The sequence below is a fragment of the Triturus cristatus genome, chromosome 3_1 (genome assembly GCF_964204655.1).
Source record: "Triturus cristatus chromosome 3_1, aTriCri1.1, whole genome shotgun sequence".
Taxonomy (NCBI): domain Eukaryota; kingdom Metazoa; phylum Chordata; class Amphibia; order Caudata; family Salamandridae; genus Triturus; species Triturus cristatus.
In genome coordinates this window covers 31,680,974-31,705,568 of record NC_140583.1, presented here as the reverse complement: position 1 = coordinate 31,705,568, position 24,595 = coordinate 31,680,974, and the positions used below count along the sequence as shown (strand labels likewise).

The 24,595-nt window shown below is 46.6% G+C and overlaps 1 protein-coding gene across 2 annotated transcripts in view; it reads left to right on the top strand.

The window, feature by feature from the left end:
- Positions 1–5,767, top strand: part of CREB3L1 (cAMP responsive element binding protein 3 like 1) — a 387,245-nt gene extending 381,478 nt beyond the window's left edge. For both annotated transcript variants that reach the window (XM_085646694.1, XM_085646695.1), the window contains exon 12: positions 2,119–5,767. In XM_085646694.1, the coding sequence (XP_085502820.1) occupies positions 2,119–2,155 (37 nt within the window). In that variant the 3' untranslated portion in view covers positions 2,156–5,767. The remainder of the gene's footprint in view (positions 1–2,118) is intronic.
- The last annotated feature ends 18,828 nt before the right edge of the window (positions 5,768–24,595 follow it).

The following is a 24,595-nucleotide window of genomic DNA, read 5'->3' as shown; positions in this document are numbered from 1 at the left end:
AGCCCCACTGCTCACACTTACAGGCATCAAGGCAGCAACAGAATGCTCTGAGCCCCACCAGTGTTTGCCACACACACATGCCTCTCGCATCTCGTGTTTTCTTCCAGCTTTGGCCCTTGTTCTCTTTGCCTTTCAGCACTCAGCTTACCCGTAACCACCATTTAACTAACATCCTGCCACACTCATTCCATTTTCATCCTCGCTTTCACTTTCATGCCCGTGTTCTCTTTGCCTTTCAGCACACAGCTTCTCCGTAGCCACCATTTAACGACCATCCTGCCACACTCATTCCATTTTCATCCTCGCTTTCACTTTCATGCCCGTGTTCTCTTTGCCTTTCAGCACACAGCTTCTCCGTAGCCACCATTTAACGACCATCCTGCCGTAAACACCATTTAACTACCATCCTTTTAGTTAAAATAAAAGAATTGCCTCTAAGGGTTTAAGGAACCATAGAAATACAAGGCAAGGCAACATACACTCTGAATGCCACTCAGAGCCACATAATTACATGCCACATAACTACAATGCACTCAATACAACAGACACTCCAAAAACCAATCAGTGCCACTTAGTTACACACCACATAATTACACAGCGCTCAATGCAACATACACTTCAAATACCACTCAGCGCCACATAATTACACACCACATAATTACACTACACTCAATGCCACATGCACTCCAAATAACACTCAGTGCCAATTAATTACAATGCAAACAATGCAAGATACACTCAAAATAACACTCAACGCCACATAATTACACGCCACTAAAATCAACATACACTCCACACAAAACCACTCAGTGCCACATAATTATATTCTACATAATTACACTCTATCTATCGCCCTATCTATCTATCTATCTATCTATCTATCTATCTATCTATCTATCTATCTATCTATCTATCTATCTATCTATCTATCTATCTATCTATCTATCTATCTATCTATCTATCTATCTATCTATCTATCTATCTATCTATCTATCTATCTATCTATCTATCTATCTCATCTATCGCATCACCACAGCATCACTTAGCACCACCACAGCATCACTCAAGGGCACCACTACATCACTATGCGGTACCACAGCATCAATTAACGCCACAGTATCACTCGACACCACCACAACATCACTCACCGCCACCACGGAATCAATCTGTACAACCATTCAACAACAACTGGCTCTAATATGTCTCTCAATATTTAGGCTTTATTACAAATGGCACAAAAAAAAAAGATAATATTTAACTTCTGTTCTTGGATTTTAGGCGCAATTAAATACACTAATACTAATCTTCACAAGAGTTATTAACAAAAGTTTAAACGATTGTCATTATAATTTACATTAACTTTTATTTAAGTATTAATTATTTGCAAAAATTAAAAGCCATTGTTATTTGTAATATCAATACATCTATTTCACGTAAATACAACACATATTGCATTACAAATGCTATAGGTGTCACATTTGCAACAGTTAAAACTATTGACATTGTACATGAGAAAGCTAGTAATTTCAATATTTTCAATACCAACACATAAATAAAAAATTAGTCAATTTACAATACAAAAAGCTCAAACTTTCCTAATGTGAGACCTATTGCATTGCAAATGCTTGTTCTTTAAATTGCTGATTACCGAATGGACGATATAAGTGGACATGTATATGAGATCAGATATGGTTTTCTTCATTTGAATGACACCAACATCTAGATAGAGTGGTTCCCCACCAAGTGTCAACTGTGTAAATGTCACTGTACTGTTGTTATATAATAAAGCTGGCAGATTGTATTATGTATGAGCCTGTGAAAACACCAATAAAGACGATTAAAAAAAACAACAAAAAAACAGCTGCGGCCGCTGCAGGTAAGAGTGGTGGGGGGGATGTCGAGAGACGACCACGAGGGAAAATTAAATAAATAGATCATTTCCCCTCATAATCGTCTCTCGAAATCCCCTCCACCCGGCCTCACCGCCCTCCCGCTCTTACATGCAGCGGCCACGACTGCTTTTAACGTTTCCCTATTGGCTTGTATACCCGGGACTTGTGTACCTAAAGAAATTAAATATATTCTCCTTGGTTGACACCTTTTCTGCTTTCTTCACAGGGACGCCGACTCCGGGGATATGGAGAGTGTCTTGTAGCGGTGGGGACTGCGCCGTCTCAAAGCCACGGGCTGCTCTGCCTCTTAGACTAGAGGTGGAGAGAGGAGGAAGGAGGCTGTCCTGAGGCACTGAGCCCACAAAACTGCCCCACAAACAAACCGGTGTCATCCCAGGGCTTCTTCTGGCTCTGTTCATGTGTGTGGCCAGCCACGTGGATGGATCTGCCAACTGTGGAACGGAGAGACGCCGAGCAAACCCATGGTCTACTGAGTGTGTCCTGACCACCTATCTCATCACCCAAACAACTATGGCACGAATCGCAGCTGGACTCGGACCTCGGCCTACAAGCAGTTGCAGTGATGCACAGCTCCGTCAATGTACCTCAGTCTTGTCCTGTAGCTGCTGCTGGTCTCCCAGTACTGGGATTCACACCCAGCTCTGTCAGCACAGACCCTCCTGACCAGTCCTGGGACCCAAAAAGCACTCGGTCAGCACAATCCTATCCGGGTTGTAATCCGGCTTGGTGCGGCCACTGTAGTACGACTGCTGAGGTCTGTACCTTATTCGTGTCCTGTAGCAGTCTAAACTTTACAGGAGTGCAATGGACGCACAGCTCTGTCAATGTCTCTCTCTTTTTGCACTGTAATATCCACTACTGGCACCTATAGCGCTCGGATACTCTCACGGGTGACACACAGCGCTCTACAAATCCACCTTACATTACATTACATAGGCAGCTCAGTCTCGATATCTCTGGCCTGCAATCGCCCAATCTTTCTCAGTACCGGTGCTCGCACACGGCTCTAAAAGTGCAGTCTAGTCCTGACCAGCACTGTCACCCACTAGACCAACTTTGGGGTACACATACAGCTCCGCCTATGCACCTCAATTTTGGCCTGCATTATTCAAGTCTAAAACCTCAAAGGTTAATTTGAAACTGTTTTGGAATCTGATTGTTATCGATTATTAATATTTATATATCTATATATTTATGGTGTGAATTGAACCTGTGACCTGGTATTGTGTGCACTGGGACCCGGTTCGTGCACTTTGTCTCAGAGCTCTCAGCTTCTGGTGGCTGTGAGGATGGCCCCTGGTGAAGCCACAAGGGTGCCGCTTAAAACATTGGACTGAAACGAGTTGGACGAGAAGAGTCGCTACAGCCAAGATCTAATTTGTGTCAATTGAAATTGGATGCAAAATAATATCTTAGAGCTTTGATTAGAGATTGTTTAGTTATCTGTGTCTGCAGCCCTGCTCCTGTCCCAACTCTGCCCGGATTGCTTGATTCTCTGTACCTGCAGCGCTGCTCCTGTCCCAACTCTGTCCTGATTGCTTAGATCTCTGTGCCTGCTTAACTGCCCCAACTAACCCCTTTCCTGAGTGTTTAGCTCTCTGTGCCTGCTGCACTGCCCCAACTCACCACTTTCCTGATTGTTTAGCTCTCTGTGCCTGCTGCACTGCCCCAACTCACCACTTTCTTGAGTGTTTAGTTCTCAGTGCCTACTGAACTGGCCCAACTCATCACTTTCCTGATTGTTTAGCTCTCTGTGCCTGCTGCACTGCCCCAACTCACCACCGTCCGTTGAACAGTGACCCACTATTCAGGGTTTCATGCCTGGACTATTGCCTGCGACTGTCATCTGTGCTTGGTGAAATGTCCTCCTAGCTCCCGTCTGTGCCTTATTTGGTGTATCCTCCAGCCTGTGCCTCGCGCCTTGTTTCTGTATGTGGGAAGCTTGCACTGCCCGTTCTATGCCTGTACTGAGGGTGACAGGAGACTGCACTGCTGGCCTCCATGCTTCCCCTGTCCTGTATCTGAGACAAGTTTGCTCTGCTGCTACCCACTATGTGCCTGCACTGAAAGAGATAGAAATTTGCACTGCTGATCTCCATGCTGTCCCTCTTCTGTGTGTGAGAGAAGCTTGTACTGCTACTGTCAGTTATGTGACCAAAGCTTGCATTGCTGGGCTCTTAGTATAGATGAAGCACACAGACTTTGCTGCTCAGAGTACTTTAAGCGGGTGTGCTGTGGCACAAACAGGGATAGTGCACCCTATTGCAATGAATGTGCTGCCCTCGGGGCCGTACTAATTTACTCCTGCCCTGGGTCAGCGCACCCAGAGAACTACAGAGTAGTTGTTTACAAACCTCTCTGCGTTTCACAGTGCAGTCGGCATGCCACCTGCACTTCAAAGAGGGGTGAGAGATCCCCTAACAGGCAGGTGCAATGAGTGATTGTACCTGCGTCCAACGGGAGGTCCTGGAGGGTCCACGGGACCTCCTTTCATCCCTCGAGGAGGCTCACGGACAGTGCGCCACGTTTCTGTAGCGCACTGTCCGTTCTTCCAACTGTCCATGTTCACCCTGTGTGTGAGTGATGCCTGCATTACTGCTGAATTTGATTCCAGCTTGCATTCCCGGTGATTGAACTGCAAGTGCTGTGTGAGTGAATGTCCCTTGCACTGCCGCATCCCGTGGTATACCTGTTTGGTGAGTGCGAGGTAAGCTTACGCTGCAGCCTCGTGGACTGCAGCCTCATTTCCCTCTTGCAGTGCTGCTACACGTGACTTCCTGTAGCTTAGTCAAGGCCACTGGAAGTACGCAATTCTGCGGCCGCTGCTTTTAATCTCATAGTAGTGGATTTGCCGCATTTGCCTTAGTCCATCATCAACTGCATTATTTGCAGATTTTAACAATAAAAATAGTTTCTAGCTCAAAGTAAACAAAAGTTACTAAAAACATGCAAACATGGGTGCCTGTGCAGTGGAAGGCCCTTCACAAAGGTTGAGTGTTCATCTTTCAAATGCATATTTGTGCATTTGGATGTTATACTGGTACTAATGAGGTGAAATCCTGTCCAGAGAGTATTACCATGTGCAGAAATGACAAAATAATGAAGTAATACTATCAAAGGAATATACTGCATTATGCTGCATTATTTAGTCTACTCTGCTGCATAAATTGGTGCTCCCCTGCTGCATAATTCCAGTGGCTCTGATCTTAGTCTACAGCTGCGTTCCTGCATTGCTAACATTTTATACAGTCTTCTAACGGTAGCCGTCAATAACTCATTCCAGAGACGTTTCAGTCCCTCCAGATACCAGGCTGATGTTCTTTGCTCTCATCTAGCACACACTTGGCCCGGCCTCCCAGAGAATATTTGTGACACGCCTTCCCGATGACACTGCTGTCTCCCCAGCCAATCACCTCCCCTTCTGATGTACTTGCTAAAAACCACTTCCCCGCCCAGAGACTGACACCACGTGCCTCCTCACGACACCTCCTTACTATCACCCTCCTTTTCTAGAGGCGATCAGCCCCGCTATACAGACCGCGCCACAAATTATTTGTAAATAATGTATTTTATTTTCTGTTTTAAAACCCATGAGATATTTGTATTTTGGACAAACATTTTAAGTGTATGTATTTTTTTCATTCGTAGATAGTGCGAGCTTCGCCGTTGTCCAACCTCCACAGGGTAGGGGGAGGGCGTGGGAGATTGGGATATTAGTTTCATTTTCTTTTCCTGGCAAATATAGTGACTTCTATGCATTACTTTCCTCGATTTTATACTTACCTTCTTGGTTATTTCCCGCTCAGAGCAAGCTTTCATGAAGCAAAATTAAAAAAAAAAATCAGCATCAACAATTTTGACTGGTGTCCATCTTGCCTCATACAGATGATGGTGGTGTGTGTGTGTGGTGGTGGTGTGTGTGTGTGTCTGTGTGGTGCGTGTGTGGTGGTGCGTGTGTGGTGGTGCGTGTGTGTGTGGTGGTGCTGTGTGTGCTAACCCTTTTTAGGTCTCGCCTAGCAACGCAGCGCATGCGCTTCACGCCTTGGCGAGACCTATAGTCGTCGGTTTGGTGGCCAAAGGGGGACAGGGATGTGCACGCTCACGGCACCCAGACAGCCCATGTGCACGCTCACGGCGTCTCTTTCAGCGTGCGCCTAGACAGCCGAGATGCACGCTCACGGCATCTCTTTCAGCGCGCACAACCTCAGAGAGTGCGGGCTCGAATATCAGCCACATTTTGAGAACAGCAAAGCAGGTCCGCATGAAAAAAAGACACAGCAAAATACACAGCAAGCAGAACGCGAAGCAGTGCAACATCACTACAAGTAAGTAAGCAAGTAAACACGTTATATTTTCTTTATCTCTCACAGACCAAAGTGAGCGCCCCTGAACTGTCCCTGCTGTTGACCCGTCTCCCCCAGTCCACCCAAGTCAACTGACTGACGTCACACCAGCACACAATAATGTTGTGACTCGTGCCTAGTTTCCAGCTGTGTGCAATGGTGTTGGGAATGCTCAGAGCTTCGCTCTCTGCGCCTGGATGACTCTTGTGTGACTGAGTCCTTCATCCCTCGAACTTCTCACTCCCACTCTACCATCCCGCGAGCGCTGCACAACACCAGCGTCACCCTCGGCGTCACCCCTTCAGCCTCCTCAGACTCTTTACACTTGTAACCAGCGCGCTCCACTGTGTGCGTAAAGAAAACATGTGGGCTGGCCCTCGTGCAGCACCTACGCCAACGACCAGCCCCAAAATCCCACAGCCACGAGATTAGATGTTCTAATTTCCTGCTTGCACAATTCAAGGAGCAGAGGGGAAGACATGGAACGTGCTGCTGTTTGGTTTTGGACTCTGACGTTGCTCACCGGTGTCCAGCGCAGCGCTCCAGCCATGAATGTCCCAGCCTGCCTGCGTGCTACTTTTCCCGTTGGTGACTCTAGGGCAACATGCACACAGGATGCATCAAAATGTGTGAAAGAACAGGCTTACCTAGCATTGCGACAGCCGGGCAGTCCGTATATTCCCAGATCAGTCACTCTTTGGCTGGTTGTGACACACTAACAGACCAGGCAGGGCCGTACTGGGGACCAAAAGCGGTCCATGCAAAAGTACCCAAACCATTCTTGTTTGTCGGTCTGTCTGTCTGACACTCGTTTTAGTTTTTTCTGCTTCCATTAATCCCCAGGAGCTGGAGACATAGACAGCCACTCTCAAAAACCAGCCTTCACTGGCTCCAGCCGCCCGGGAAAATGCCCAATGGGATAAATGGTCAATCCGGCACTGAGGCCAGCGTTGAGCTTTGTAGCAAAAGCAGCCCCAGAAAATGTTGTCATAGCAGCCGCCAAATTGCAGAAAGCAAGAGAGTGCAGCTCGCTTATGAGATCCCTGACCACCACATTAAAATTTTGTACAAGAACTGGTAAAACCAATAGTCTGGCCTTTTTTGTTTCTGATATCACACTCACAATAGCTCTCCCACATATACCAACATCACCCATTTTATTACACACACACATACATTGTCAATCATGCAATGGTCCAACCCACACAAACATAGAACGTTGTGGTGGGGGAAATGGTGCTCATGCACACAATGACAATTGCTCTGAAAGGCTTCTCTCCAGCACCTGCCCCACCCTCCTATTTGATGTAGTCAGCTGAGCTGGGCTGTCAGTTGGTAATCCAGGTAGGGCTCGAGTCGAGGGTAGACGCAGGCAGACGCCATCTACCCTGCTGCAAAACTGGCCACTTTCAGAGGAGTGGCACATTCCTTTCCTACTTCTCTTGCATTCACATATGCTGAACTTGTCCCGGTGTAATTTTCTGACACTGGGACACTTTCAGCAGTGCCTGTACGTTGTCTGCTTTTGTTCTGAGCTGCCACGTGCAGGCGGGAAAGAGGTTTATCAGATTCTAGCTTTGCCCTTAACAAAAGCCGGAGTTAAGGGGCCATGAGGCCTCTTTTTGTTGGAGTATCCTGGCTGGGAGCTATCGGGAGCCTCACCCCTTGATGCAATGGAGGGGAAACAAAGGCTCACATCTGATCACTTCACAGGTATTTAAGAGAGGAATACTTTTGACGTTGTTCAGTCCCTGTATATAAGTGATATGCATACACTGTAAGAATGTCAGATCTGTTGGTCGCCCCAGTATTCACACAAATAACAATTTCAACACCAATTTTCAAATTGTATTTCTTTTATAGCAATTTAGCACCACTCATCCCAATGCAGGGTGTCAGGGCGCTTTACATCACATGTACAGATTATACATTGACTATAAATCATATGTGTGTACATCAATTTAAAGGATGTGTTACTTACGACAGTGCAGGTTACAGGAGCCACGTGTCCTTCCGACCCCAAAGTGCTATATTAGAAGGATTACAATTTATGAACTGCCAGTAACAAAAGCATCTCTGTCTTAAAAGCAGTAACCCACTTACCCATTTCCATAAAATAACAAGCATTTGCAATGCAATAGGTCTCGCATTTACGCGTGTTTGAGCTATTGACATTGCAAATAATAATGCCTTTTATTTTTGTTTTTGTTTTAAAAACATAAATAAAAGGCATTGTTATTACAATGCCTATAGCTGAAACTCTCGTAACTGCGAGACCTATTGCATTGCAAATGCTTGTTTCAGGGTGCAGCAGAGAGCATCTACAAGGGCTCCCCGGCGGGGCAGAACCTAACACCTCTGTCGTGAATATGTGGCAAGGGATGTAGGTGTATCATTCGTGTGCACTGAACCAGAGGCCAGAAGAGCAGGAGTGAGGGGTACCTGTGGGAGAGCACAGAAACCTGAGTCAAGTAGGGTACCAAAATAACAGCTGGTAGTAATTTTGTGTGTTAAATATTGTTCACAAACATGTCACCGCATTGAAACTAATCATCGGAAATTTACACCAAATGGATGATATTTGTAATGGTAATTAGGTCACCGAGGGCCCTAATATGTAAATGGCGCACTTTCCCTGTTTGCGCCCGGCACACCTTAAAACAGGTGCGCCAGGAGCAAACAGGGAAAGTGTGCCCTATTACATGGAATGCCATGCCATGCCAGCAGGGCAGCCGTGAACTCATGCTGCCCTGGGGGCAGCACATTCCTATGAAAAACAGAGCAGGTGCTTTGAAGCCGCTTTGTGTTTTCAAATTGCACGTGGCAACCCGCCTGCACTTTTAAAGGAGATTGGAGATGTCTGGGGGTCCATGGGACCCCTTTCCCCTCCCCCTCCCCCACCGAGAGGGCTGCCATCAGGGGGTGCACTGTCAGTGTGCCTCCTGAGAACTTCTTTGGCTGTAATACAGCGCCGGCTCAGAGGCACGGAGATTCACTCATTTGCATGGGAAAATGCCCCATGCAAATGAGGGAACATCCCCTGTAAAGAGCGCTGGCACTTTTTGTGCACCAGCGCTATCGGTATCACAGAAGGGGCCGCAAAAGCGTCTGTGGCCCCTCCTGTAATACCAAAGTGCCCCGAGGCGCGCAAAGCGGGAGCAAACACCCGTTGGGACCTCGGGGTACTTATGAAATACATTCCCATATCTTTGTGAGGAAATGTTTGCTAATGACATCCTGACACAAAACCCTGTGTGGTGCATGCGGTACAAATACATCTCTGTGGCAGCCTGCTACACTGATTCACAGAACTCTCCCTCTTATGTAAATAATTCAAGAACATGGATTTGTATCAAAAATAACATTTGAAAATGTCTTCAGTAGGAAAAAACAGATTTACCACCTACTTTGACCAAATATATCCACATATCCACATTGAAACTTGAATTGTGGTGAAATACACCTGCTGTCCAGAAGGGGGCACTCATTCCTCAGCTTGTCTGCTGATTGAAGTTTACCAGAATGTGTGACCTACCATATTTCTTTATTTGTCCCTGCTAGATGCACAGGCAGTTCTGCTGAAGGGTTGATTGGTCCTGGTGGATGCACAGCCTGTTCTGCTGAAGGGTTGAGTGATCCCTGGTGGATGCACCGGCAGTCCTGCTGAAGGTTGATTGGTTCTGGTGGATGCACAGGCAGTTCTGCTGATGGTTGATTGGTCCTGGTGGATGCACAGCCAGTTCTTTTGAAGGTTGATAGGTCTTGGTGGATGCACAGGCGGTTCTGCTGAAGGTTGATTGGTCCTGGTGGATGCACAGCCAGTTCTTTTGAAGGTTGATTGATCCCTGGTGGATGCACAGGCAGTTCTGCTGAAGGGTTGAGTGGTCCCTGGTGGATGCACAGGCAGTCCTGCTGAAGGTTGATTGGTCCCAGGTGAATGCACAACCAGTTCTGCTGAAGGTTGATTGGTCCTGGTGGATGCACAGGCAGTTCTGCTGAAGGTTGATTGGTCCCAGGTGAATGCACAACCAGTTCTGTTGAAGGTTGATTGATCCCTGGTGGATGCACAGGCAGTTCTGCTGAAGGTTGATTGGTCCTGGTGGATGCACAGGCAGTCCTGCTGAAGGTTGATTGTTCCTGGTGGATGCACAGGCAGTCCTGCTGAAGGTTGATTGGTCCTGGTGGATGCACAGGCAGTTCTGCTGAAGGGTTGAGTGGTCCCTGGTGGATGCACAGGCAGTCATGCTGAAGGTTGATTGGTCCCAGGTGAATGCACAACCAGTTCTGCTGAAGGTTGATTGGTCCTGGTGGATGCACAGGCAGTTCTGCTGATGGTTGATTGGTCCTGGTGGATGCACAGCCAGTTCTTTTGAAGGTTGATAGGTCTTGGTGGATGCACAGGCGGTTCTGCTGAAGGTTGATTGGTCCTGGTGGATGCACAGCCAGTTCTTTTGAAGGTTGATTGATCCCTGGTGGATGCACAGGCAGTTCTGCTGAAGGGTTGAGTGGTCCCTTGTGGATGCACAGGCAGTCCTGCTGAAGGTTGATTGGTCCCAGGTGAATGCACAACCAGTTCTGCTGAAGGTTGATTGGTCCTGGTGGATGCACAGGCAGTTCTGCTGAAGGTTGATTGGTCCCAGGTGAATGCACAACCAGTTCTGTTGAAGGTTGATTGATCCCTGGTGGATGCACAGGCAGTTCTGCTGAAGGTTGATTGGTCCTGGTGGATGCACAGGCAGTCCTGCTGAAGGTTGATTGTTCCTGGTGGATGCACAGGCAGTCCTGCTGAAGGTTGATTGGTCCTGGTGGATGCACAGGCAGTTCTGCTGAAGGGTTGAGTGGTCCCTGGTGGATGCACAGGCAGTCATGCTGAAGGTTGATTGGTCCCAGGTGAATGCACAACCAGTTCTGCTGAAGGTTGATTGGTCCTGGTGGATGCATAGGCAGTCCTGCTGAAGGCTGATTGGTCCCTTGTGGATACACAGCCAGTTCTGTTGAAGGTTGATTGATCCCTGGTGGATGCACAGGCAGTCCTACTGAAGGTTGATTGATCCCTGGTGGATGCACAGGCAGTCCTACTGAAGGTTGATTGGTCCTGGTGGATGCATAGGCAGTCCTGCTGAAGGTTGATTGGTCCCTTGTGGATACACAGCCAGTTCTGTTGAAGGTTGATTGATCCCTGGTGGATGCACAGGCAGTCCTACTGAAGGTTGATTAGTCCTGGTGGATGCACAGGCAGTTCTGCTGAAGGTTGATTGGTCCCTGGTGGATGCACAGCCAGTCCTGCTGAAGGTTGATTGGTCCCTGGTGGATGCACAGCCAGTTCTGCTGAAGGGTTGATTGGTCCCTGGTGGATGCACATCCAGTCCTGCTGAAGGTTGATTGGTCCCTGGTGGATGCACAGCCAGTTCTGCTGAAGGGAGTGATACACGCCTGGTTTTGATAACACACTGGACTAGTAGGCAGCAGCACCGTGGTCTCCAAGCGGCTTGGTAGGTGCCGGGCACTGCTTGAGAAGCTAGACATCTAGAAGGACGCAGTCCGCTGGTTGCCACAGAAAGGGTTGTTGGACCAACAAGCATTATCAAATCCAAATGTACTTGCCTTTTGGCTCTGCCATTGATTTAAAAAGAAAAAAATAGCTATTGACGATGCTGAACAGCATTGGCAAAAAAAAGCGGTAGCTCATTGAGGTATACACATACGTGAGTCATCACACATGTGTACAAATGAGTCATGGAGATACAGAGCCCCCAGCATGATGACGTATACGTGCACATACTTTACCACATATGTGCATATATGCATCATGACTCTTGAGTGGGCATGTTTTCTTTTTAATGCCCTCTATTTACTGTTCTAAAATGAAGGACACCCATCTTAGAGAAGTAAATTGACAAATAAAAAAGGTGCATGAAAGTGCATTAGTTAGAACGGACTGGCCAGCAACAAATTGTAGCTCCTAGGCCCTTCCAAAAATAAATAAACACATTAAATAAGAAAGGAAGAGTGAGAGGCGAGAGAGCAAGTGGATTCCACCAGGTGACATGGTGTGGACGGATGATGTGCATGGAGGGGTGTGGGGCAGGGCAGCTGGCTGAGGGGAAATGAAAGGAAGCGCCCAGAGCCGGAGGAAGCAACTGCCGTGCTGGTAGAAAATGAACACAGAAAGCACTAAGGTTGGGAGAGAGAGAACCACAAGTGGAGGCAGCAAGAAAACACATGCACTCCTATGCAGAGGTAAAATAAAATAAAATAAATTGTTGTCTGACGGTAAGGAGTAAAATGCTACTAATCATCCAATGAAAAGGCTGGTAAAGAGGGGAGGGTTAAACACAGGAAGAGGAAGGCAAGTCATCGAATAAGAAGTAAGCGAATAGCATTGACAGGAAAGACAACCAATGAGAAGCAATGGGCGGGCCAAAAGGCCAAATTCACTATTTAAGTTGTCCACAACAGGTCTGTTGACAACAGAGAGATAAAGCAGCACGTATGGTAGATCTAAACATGAGCTGAACATTCGACATGCAAGTGCTTAAATCTCCTCCTACTGTTTCTAACTCCTACATCCACGGCCAGAGGCTTCCCTTTCACTCAGACTTGTAACAGTGCTACAAAAAACCTCAGTACTTATCCTTGTTTGGGCACAGTTGTCAATTAATGCATTGTTATGTAGTTATGTTATGTTAAAAATACTTGTAAAGTGCAACGTATACCCGGGGGTGTCTTGGCGCTAGCCAGAGTGCAGAACAAGTGCAGTCTAGCGGTCTTTAAAGAGATCGGTCTTCAAATCCTTCCTAAATTGGAGCGATGGAGCAGTCCTCATAGATACGGCGGCACTGTTCTAGGCCCTGAGTACATAAATGGAAAGGCCTGTTGTCCTGAATTTTCTTATTCAGTCTGCAGGCTGATGGTGTCCTGGCTGTGGGTGAGCTGAAACCCACCAGAGATGGCTGCTTGTCTGCATTATAAGTGGGGTTGCTGATCATAATGCAGCTGACAGGCAAGGGGAACCAATGGAAGTCCATCAGGATGGGGGGTGATGGGATCATATTCATTTAGGCCCTGGATGTGACGTGCTACGGCATGTACGATGACCCTAAGGGGTGCCAGTGTGGAGTCTGTCAGGCCATGGAGTAGGGCATTACCACCACCAAGATGAAAGAGTATGAGGGCTTAAACTGCACTTCTGAAGTCGATTTCTAGAAGAAGCGTTTTGACTTCCTCTAGAAGAAGGATTCTGGACCAGGCCGTCTTTCTATTTTTGGCGATGTGTTCCTTGAGGGTAAGGACGATGTCCAGACTCAATCTAAGTGACTTCGCATTTGGTGAGAGTTGGCGTTCAAAGCTCTCAAGGTTCATGTCATTGAGCTCGGTTTGTACAGTATCTTTTTTGTTGTTCTTGGCCAATAATAATAATTCTGGTTGGGTTGAGCCTCAGTTTAGGCACGGGCAGCCACATCTGGATGATGTGCATGCCGTGTTTCAGGCACTGGATGTCTGAAGCAGAGGAGACTTTCAAGTAGATCTGTGTATCATTGCCTATTGGCGACTTGCGATGCTGTAATCTGTTAATGTTGCAAAAAGAACAATTGATGGACAGAATGCAGAACAATGTCATACATTCACCCCAGTACAGAGATCCGGGCCTAAATCCATCGTTTTTTTTGCTCACCATGCCATTCCAGTTTGGACCCAGCCATATGCAAATCATTCTTGACCCTGCGCCCAATGAGAACAGTCCAGCCCGAACTGCCAGGCTAGGTCCTCCCTGGACTGGAAACAATCATCCTAGGGCCAGTTTCGGGCTTTCAGTCTTCATCAGCCAGGATAGCTTGACTCCAGTGGCATGGAGCGCACAGGACCCATGTCTGGGCATACCCCTCCCACTCGGTGTGACAAATGCAAAAAGAACAATTGTTGGACAGAATGCAGAACAATGTCATACATTCACCCCAGTACAGAGATCTGGGCCTAAATCCATCGTTTTTTTGCTCATATGCAAATCAGTCTTGACCCTGCGCCCTTTTAACCCAGATCTCTTGAATGAATGTATGATTTATTCAGCAGTCCGTCCATCATTTGTTTGTGTAGCACTTTTCACCCTAAGTGGGATGGGTATGCCCAGACGTGGGTCCCTTGCCTACTGTGCCACTGGAATCAAGCTATCCTGGCTGATGAAGGGTAATACCCAGAAACCGGTCCTAGGATGCTTGTTTACGGTCCAGTGAGGACATGGCTTGGCAGTTCAGGCTGGACTGTTCCCATGAGGCACAGGGTCAAGACTGATTTGCATATGGCTGGGTCTAAATTGGGGTGGCATGGTGAGCAAAAGAATGATGGATTCAACCCAGATCTAATGACTGTGGGTGAATGAATGATTTATTCAGCATTCCGTCCATCATTTGTTTGCCTGGTAATCTGTGAGTAGAGCACCACAAGGCTCCATGTAAAGGTCGAAGATATTATGGAAGTGCCAGAAAGAACAAATCAGTGTTGGTTAGAAAGGTAGGATGAGCCAGCCTGGCTTCAGATCATGCTGCAACAAGGAGACCACTACCTGACACCTCATAGATGATGCCTTCTTGACCACAGATGAAGATGACCCTTCCCTCTTGATATTGTTGGGCCTCTCAGCTGCCTTCGACACAGTCGACCTCTCCACCCTCATATGCATCCTAGTCTCGAATGGAATTCACCAGCAATGCCCTTCATTGGTTCTCCTCCTATTCTGTCCAACCAACATGAGTTTATTCATCTGGGCACCATCAGGTTCCAAAAGAGCCCTATCACCTGTGGAGTTCCGCAGAGTTCCACACTGCCTCCCTGTCATCTTCAACCTCTTAGTGGAGTCACCACTCGAAGATAACAGCATCAAGTTTCACCCTCATTCCGATGATATTCAACTCTACTTGAAGGGATCCTCAGCTTCAGCTATCCAGTGCCTCCAACACTGCCTGCTCATGACCCAGGCCTGGATGTCCAGCGTCTACCTGAAGCTCAACCCGACCAAGACAGAGTACCTTTTCAATCAATCTGGAGCAACATCCCCATATCCATCAGGACTGCCCCTACACTACTCCAATTTAAGAAAGAATTATGTTGTAGTGTTCGTACTTACTTAGTAAAACTGTCCATTTGTTGTACAACATAAAGTCAAAACTGGGCAGGGCTGACCCCACACACAATCAAGATACGTTGACCGTAGTCCTGCTTGCTCACAATGCACCATCTGTCCCCCTAACCTAGCAAGGTAACAGGTGGTATGAGCAACCTCAGAACATGACAACCCTGACTCCCCAAGGAAAACATGGAAACAGATCTAGAACCCTTTCGTTTGATAACTCATGCATGCCTAAAGGTAGACACAAGAAATACTCAAATTAGCATTTCAATATTTATTGAGGAAATACGATTCTTGTGTAAAATACGTGCGCTGCAATTATCAATAACAGGGAACAAAACAGAGTAATCCGCATCACAAGAATGGTAAAGAAGATGAACAGTTCAACCACTGCGCTGTGGCTTAGAATATATGCTTGCATATAAGCATTGTGATAGTTATGCTCCTACCTAGCGCTGCCTATCCTAGTGTGCCTAGAGAGGGCGAATGAGCCAGAATCCCTGTAGGGTGATCTATTTCCCCAGTTACCTGTGGGTATGTATATTCTGGGAGCCCGTCTTGGTGTAGAACCGGGCAACATCCCTCGCAGGAGAAAAACAGGGTTCAGCTGGGCTGGAAATACAGCATTGGGTGACCTCGACAGTGTCAGAAAAACGCTCCTCTAACTAAACAAAGAGTGATGTTGTTTATATAATAATCTTCAGCTGTGTTGCCATGCCGAAGCCCCAGTCAGGCTGGCATTGATTCTATCCTGACAAAGCCGTCGCTGAGCGAACAATAATAAACATCATTTTGTGTGATGAACTTCAGGTTTTATACAGAATGTTCAATGCTCTGATAATATGCCTACAAAGATGTGCAAATGTAAGTAAAGTTACTTCATGGGACAATGTCCATACAAGCACGCAAGCAAATGTGTGTCAAATGTCAACATTCAAGAAAAAGTTGTCAACTTTAAACGTGAGCAAGTAACATGGTGTTGTTCCTGCCGCGGCCTAGCATTACCACATGACTGTTGAAGACTCGCCTCTTTAAAGAACATTACATCACATTGTATTAATCGTTGACAGCCCAGCTTCCTCTCCCATGTCTTGTTGACTTTATGCATGTCTTTGACCACGTGCAGTGCTCTGCTGCCTTTTGGCTAGGTTAGCTATATATATATACATACATACATACATACATACATAGATACATACATATATACATACATACATACATACATACATACATACATACATACATACGTACATACATATACAAAACAGAAGTACATACTGTATCAAGGTGCAGAAGAGGAAAATAAACTAAAGAAGACTAAAGAAGTGATCTATACGTGTTATAGATATAGGTTATTGGGCATGTAGTAAACAGCAGAAATTGTTGTGCGATGAGACAAAAATGTAATAATTGCAAAGGCAAGAAACACCACGTCCTCATGTGCAAGGTAAAGCACAGAATGAAATTGACATTTGAAAATGTAAATGTCTTACTAAAGAGAACACAGGTGAAGGCATACCTGAAGAATTTGCATTAAATATTTGTGAGGTTGGGGAATTCATCAAGGATGGACCCTATTGTGATAGAATTCAGGCATTCAGGCATTAGCAGACAATGAGGTAAGGATTTATTGCAATTGTTTGACAAAGTTAATTCAAACCCATCTGACATTCAGTTGAAGGGTTTTGTACATCGTATAAACCTAAAGGATAATGCCATACCTAATGCATACAAAGTGCAAAATGTGCCCAACCAGTTTTGTTAGGGATGGGTAAACAAGAAAATAGCGTCCTTTAATTGGCTGTCCCCAATTGTAGTCACATGTAAACTCTATGGACCCCATACATCAAACAAAAAACCGGTCGCAAACAGGCAGATTCTCAGAATCTGCCCCTTCGCGATTGGTATTTTTGCATTTGGGATGCATCCTCCCAAATGAAAAAATCGCAATTTAAGTAGTCTCTAAATTGCGATTACTTAAATTGCGATTGCATTTAAGGAATCCCAAATTGAGATTCCTTAAATGCAATGCATTAAAGTAAACAAATTATCGATTTCGCTAATAGGGTGCGCAAAATACCATGAAGTTGAACTTCATGGTAATTTGCAAAAGCTTTGAAAAAAGCACTTTTGTGCATTTTTCAAAGTTTCATGTTGTGCACACACATGCCCTTAGGGCATGTGTGTGCGCAACGTATGTGCACAGGTCAATTGACACCCTTGCACCCTGAAATTACATGCGCAATTTGCACTTTCCCATTCATTCCTATGGGCCTGTAGGCCATAGGAATAAATGGGAAGCTATTCCTTATTTGCGACTCGCAATTTGCGAGTCACAAGTAAGGAATGTGTAGGAATCACTATTATTATAGCGATTCCTACATGCATAGGATTTTGCGAGTCCTTAATTGCGAATCCTGAATATTCGCAATTAAGGATTCGCAAAATCCTAGCTTGATGCATGTACCAGTTTGAGAGTAAAAGACTATGGGGCACATGCATCAAGCCCGCATTTTGTGATTTCGAAATAGCAAATTTAATTGATTCGCTATTTAGAAATTGCAAAATGCATTGCATGGAGGAATTGCAAAAAAAAATGTGATTCCTTAAAATTCCTTAATTGTGACTCACAAATTCAGAGTCACAATTAAGGATTTGATTACCATTGATTCCTATGGGCCTAGAGGCCCATAGGAATCAATGGGATTTGCATGCGCAATATGAGAGTACTCCATAGGTACTCACAAACTGTGCATGTTATTTCAAGGGTGCCAAGATTCCAAAAGGATACCCTGTTACACCCCTGAAATTCCCCTATTTCCACATGTTGCACACACACATGCCCCAAGGCATTTTTCAAAGCAATTGCAAATTACCATCACTACTTTAGTTTGATGGTAATTTGCGATTTCTAATAGCGAAATCGCAATAATTTTTTGTTTAATGCATTGCATTTAAGGAATCTCAATTTGCGATTCCTTAAATGCAATCGCAATTTAAGTAATCGCAATTTTAGCGATTCCTTAAATGCAATCGCAATTTAAGTAATCGCAATATTAGCGATTCCTTAAGTTGGGGTTTTTGCATTTGGGATGATGCATCCCACATGCAAAAATACAGGTCGCAAAGGGGCAGATTTTGCTAATCTGCACGTTTGCGACCGGTTTTTGGTTTGATGCACGGGGCCCTATATGTCGTACTAAGCAATTTGAAAGAAAACATGGTCTGCCATTTTCTGCTAAAAATTGAGGAGATGCTGGTGACTTTTAGGGGGCATCTACCTTCACGCCCCTTGATTTGTTATCAGCATACGCCAGATTGCATTTGATGGTGAATATACAGCACTGACATCATAACTCCAGGGAGAGAAGGGGGTACAAGTGGATGACACTCGGCTGGCTGTCAGCATCTGCCGTGGACTAGCGAGGGATGCAACAGGTGTTTGAAGATGTGTCTAAGGTTTAAAAAAGACGTTCTTGTTTGTGATCCGGGCATGTAGAGCACCAGACAGCCTTACTGAAGTGTTACCAGTATTTAAGGAATATGGCTTCACTATCTCCAAAGACAGGAGCAACCCTGTCAGGGATAATGTGGATTACTTTGGGTATAAAATAACCAATCAGGGAACTGCTGAGAAAAGCGATCACAGGTATTGAGGATGACCCAAGTCCTAGGGACGAGAATCAATTGACATCGTTTCAGAATATTACTCTAAATTCAAAATGTGCAGATAACACAAAACATATGAGATGTTTCATGGAAACAAAAATATACATTTCAGTGGAGAGGTAAATGTGAAAATGAACTGGTGAGACTCAAACAAGGAATTACTGAAGCCCGAGCCCCAGTAGTACAATTTGATACCAAATGTAATTCCCTAGTCATAATTGATGTTAAGAGTACAGCAGTGGGGTCTGCCCTACAACAAAAGCGGAAAGGAACGCTTGAAACTGTAGCTTTTGCCTCCTAACCTCTGAAGAAAGCAGAGGCAAGCTCTTCAGTGAGTGTGAGTGTGGCACTGGCATGTGGGGGGAGTGAACTGTTTTATGCAGTATGAGTCTAGAGGGGTCCCAGTTGGTGTACTTACTGATCATAGACCTCTTGCAGATGTTCTCACTGCAACAGGGTGTAAGAAAGCCACACCACACACAGCCGAAGGCCACCCCGGCTCTTGGAGTTCACCTTCACCGTGGACTATTGTCCAGGGCTCTGCAATGTGATGGCCGATTGTTTGTGTCACGCGGCAACGCCTGAAAAGGAAGAGAATGAGACATTTCATGAAGAATAGGCAGGCTTGCCTCCTGGTGCATGGCTCGTTTCTGTCGGTAGGAAAATTAGAAAAATCATCTAAAGCCGGCATTTTTCCCCTATAAGTACATATTAGAAACAGGTAGAGCCAGATTTTTACTCTTTTTCGGTATTCACAAACTATGATTGCGGGGAGTCTGCAGTCGGGTGGAGAACTCCGCACATAAAAAGATAGGACATCACTTTTTATGATTGATGCCTTTTCCTAATAAAGTGTTTTATTTACATCAGAAGATTGGCTGCCGCGTAAGTCATGACCCCAAGGGTATAGGAAGGGACAGCATTGTCTCCTGAACACGCAAAAACTCACAATTTCCATTTGTGGGGTTATTGCTTGAGTGCCTCCACTGTTTGTTATCAATCACACACCATGTGATGGGAGGGATGTTTGCAAACGTCTGGCCACTGGTAGTCATTCAGGGTAGTATTCCAACCTATCGATCCTTGCCCAGGTGCCACTCAAGCAAAGGCCCGCCTTATGGAACTCCGGGGCATATCATCAAGGACCGGCGATATTTATCGCTAAGCACACTTAGCGCTAGGATAATTATCACCGGGTAGCGTGGATTTTTATCGATGAGATAGCGTGCTATTAGCAACGCTTATCTTAAAAGCGATAAAAATCCTAGCGCTAACTGCCAAACGTGAGATTATCGCTGGAAACCCAGCGATAATCTCACCAAGTGTGGCGTTAGCTTGATGATAGGGCAAGGCAAACTTAGCGTTGATATCCACCTTCCATAGGATATCATGGCTAAGTCATTCCTGAAGCAGGTGTTAGGAAAGTAGAGATAACAGAGGTTATCGCTACTTTTCCTGACGCTATGCTTCATAGCGTGGGGCTTGATGATAGGAGAAATGTCGCTTAGCGACATTTCTCCAGTCATGTCAGGGCAGGAACGCCCACTTTGCATCTCATTAGAGATGCAAAGCTGGGCGTTCAGAATTCAGGCGCTAATGCAAGGTTTCACACGATAGCGTGACCTTGCTGATCAGGAGATAAAATTATCGCCGCTTTTTGCCCGAAAACAGACGCAAAAGTGGAGATAACTTTTTATCGCCTCGTTGCTGATACGCCCCTAAATACTGACCCGGCTCCACATGGGAACAGCCCATTCTGAACTGCCAGTGTCGGCCCACTCATATGAGTATAGCTTGAATCCCATGGGACAGCGAGCAAGGGACCCATGCCTGGGCACACCCTTGGCCACTCAGAGTGTAACATCAATCATATAAAAGTTGATAGGACTGAAGAAATGCGTGCAAAAACTCTAACCCATTCGGGGGCATTCCAAACCATTGTTTTCACCCATTGTGCCAATCTATACAAAGGCCCAGTTTACACAAACCAGCATTGACCGTGCTCCTCATGGGAACTGTCCATATTCAACGGCCAGGTGAGGCCCCCTCCAGAAGGGAACACAAGCACCCCAGACCGGTATTGGCCATGTCAGGCCTCTTCAGGGAGGTACAGCTTGGCAAGGATTGGAAGGGTTTCCTTGTCCGCCCTATTCAATGGACCTTGCTGCACAGACGTGCTTTCTGTAACGAGATACCTGTTGTGATTTTGCACATACCTTTGCGTGAGGTACTCTTTTTCAGACTGTTTTTAATTGTGTTTTATGTATTGTTGGTACTTTTTAATTTTGCCTGATCCTCGCATGGCCTGTGACAGCCTCCTGGTGTGATTTTCAGATAGAGTTTTGCCGCCATTTTGACTGCTCTGTGGTGTCCAGCAGCAGCCCTGTGCAGTAAGGGAAGAACTCGGCTGAATCGCAGTGATATGCAGAGCTGGAAGGGGGGGCAGGCCTGGTTGCCAAGACCCAGACTGTGTGAGCAGCAGTCCTGTGCAGAGGCAGTGGAGTAACACAAAATGATGGCCCATCCTGCCAAAGTGCAAACAGTACCCCATGCCTCTTATATCTCCAGATAAGAATTGAAATTGGGCTTAATGGGGCCCCTTAAAGGCTAAGGGGACCTCTGACTGCAGGAGCTGCATGGACCTGCGTTACCTCCCCGAGCAGAGGTGCTAAAGCTGCGCTGGAGCACTGGTCTGCAGAGGGGTTCTCTGCTGGGCTAGAAGCAACAGTGTCGGTCAGCCTGTGCCCATGCAGTGTAGGGCAACAGCCCTGTGCAGTAAGGGAAGAGCTTGGCCGAAGCACTGTGACCTGCAAGGGGGTGCATGCAGAACTAGAAGGGGCAATACTATCTGACAAAAGGGACTGTAGCGTCAGCAGAGGTGCTGTGCAGTGGTGGTAGAGCCAGGATGAAGCACTGTCCTATAAGAAGGTTCTTTGTTCGGCTAGAAGCAGCAGTGTCTGTCTACCAGGGCATGTGCTATGTAAGCGGCAGCTTTGTGCATTAAAGGCAGAGCTCGACTTAAGCAATGCGGCCTGCTGAAAGTGCATGCAGAGATAGAAGGGTTAGGGCTATCTTCAAAGGGCTCTCTGGGGTCAGCAGTGGATCTAGAGCCGGGCTGAAGCACTGCTCTACAGGATGGTTCTGTGTTGTTCTAAAAAGGGCAGTGCTTAAAGGCTTGTCCTATAACGAGCGAGACGTGGTAGAACGAACTGATGTAATTGAAACACAGATCAATAGAGTTTGTTTCCCTGTTCTGAGTGGTCTCCTGTCCCACAATCCTCTGCTGCAGGAAATGCTGGGTTACCATTCCAGTGGAAAAGGTCAGGGGCCAGCACTAAATCACCTTTTGTACTTTTACCCCCTCCCCAACACCCCTAATTACCCCCAATGCCAACTACCTTTACCGCGGGAGCGCTGCTGTGCTAACTGCCTGAAAAAAGTGCACACAGCGTCAGGGTGCACACCCGTGCCTTGTCTCCTGCACAGCACCTGTGTGTGTTACGGACGGAGGGAGATTCATTTCATCAGCCGAAATGAAGCTGGGTTTTCCAGGTAGGAAACTGGTGGTTCGGTGCAGAAAGAAGGCCACCAGCCAGCTGACACAGTCTGGCAACACTGGTGTTAGGAACTATGGGTCCCATCTCATAAAGTCGGAAGTGAAGGAGCCAGGGAGGTAGGTGTGGGAGTTAAGCAGGTACCTGCTAAAAATGTTAAGCAAGGCACCCGTGTTGTTGGTAGAGGTAAACAAAGTTTACCACGCATCAAGGAAAGGACAGCAATGAGGAGCAAGCGGATGTGCTGATCAACAAAAAGAAAGGAAGGGGCACAGCAGCCTGAAAGCACTCATGTGAGCCCCTACTTGTGCCCCGGGGGCACTAGGTAATGTTCGCTTCGTCTGGAGCAGGCAAAGCGACAAACAAGTATTTTGAAATACAAATGACCCCTGCACGCGTGGCTGTTTAAATCAAGTCCAGCAGTGGTGCGTGCACGCGCAGTCTGCTCATTTTCAAGCACTGCACTCGTGCTTGTGGCGCGCCCCTGCACACTCCCGCAAGGTGGATGCCGCCACAAGCACGAGTGTGTGCTTCAAAATGAGCAGAGCGGCGGCTAAAGGCCCTCCTAAGCAGCGCATGCGCACTGCGTAGGTGAGACCTAAAAAGCACTGTGTTCCTATCAGTGCACTTTTTTTTTTAACAGTCAACCGTGCTGCACTTCAGCCGCACTACTGTACGACGTGGCAGGAGAACATTGACAAAGCCAAACAAAAGAGCGATTTGGCATTGTCAATGTGTTTTTTTGCCATGTTGTGTAGCAGCTCAGCTGCGGTGCGGCATGGTTGAAAGTAAATGAAAAAAGTGCTATGCCGCAGTCAGCACTGGCCATGTCAAAGTGCTTTTCAAAAACAAATTAGTTTTTTTTTACTTTCAACCATGCTGCACAGCAGCCACAGTGCTGTACAACACGGCTAAATACACTGACAAAGGCAATAGATCTTGTAGAGGTGAGACTATTGGCTTTGCCAATTCTTATTTTGTATTTCATGTATTTCCTGTGCATCTTTTTTATTTTATTTTTTTGTAGTTTTCTATAGTGTGAACTCTTATGCACAGGGAGATTGAGTGATTTTCATAGAATCGCAGGGTGCTGAGCAGACACTAAGGGGTATATTCACAAGAACGTGTCATAACTACCGCAAGAGTAGCGTAACGCAACTTTCAATATCGCAGCCTATCGCAGGAAAATAACCCCGTGTCAACGTGGAATTCACAACAAGGCGGTAGCATGCGATAGTCACCAGATAATGCACCAAATCTCTGCGTGAATAACAACGCCACGCCGCATAAATGCGATACGTGAATGCAAAAAAGATGCAATGAGGCCAACCGCTGTACAAAAAGTAGCGAAAATCAGCCACAGGCCTGCAAATCCCACGCATGTGGCGGAACAATGCACCATAAAAACCACAGAAAAAATACACCAAAAACAATCCAAAGTGCGTAGCAACATGGATGCACCCTGACACAGCGCAGGGGCCAACTCGAACCCCACAACCCCCACAGACTACCAGCAAGGAACAACGGGGTCAGGGAAGGCCAAGGAGAAGAGGGAGAGGAAGACGGGGTGCAGACCACAGGAAAACAAGACCAGCGTCACGGAGGTGACAGAACACCACCATCAACTGACCCACGAGTGCCGAGGAGGCCAATAGGCGCCGGCATGACGTGACTACCTAAACCAGGCACAAACCCACTGCCAACAGGAAGGCAGCGACGGCGACAGAAGGTGGCAGTCCAGCGCCACTGGAGGAGCGGAAGGAAACCCAGGCCACAGTCATCAGTGTGGAGACGGTGCAAGGAGTAGGGAGTACGGACACAGCTCGAGAGGACCTGACACAACATCAACAGAGCGTGCAACAAACAGAGACTAGGGGTACGGGGGGGAGTGGGCACAATGGCATACATGCACAACGAGGTGTAACACACTGCACACCCACAATCACCCAGGTCCATGGGCCTGATCCCCTTGGCACACTGCAGCACACACAC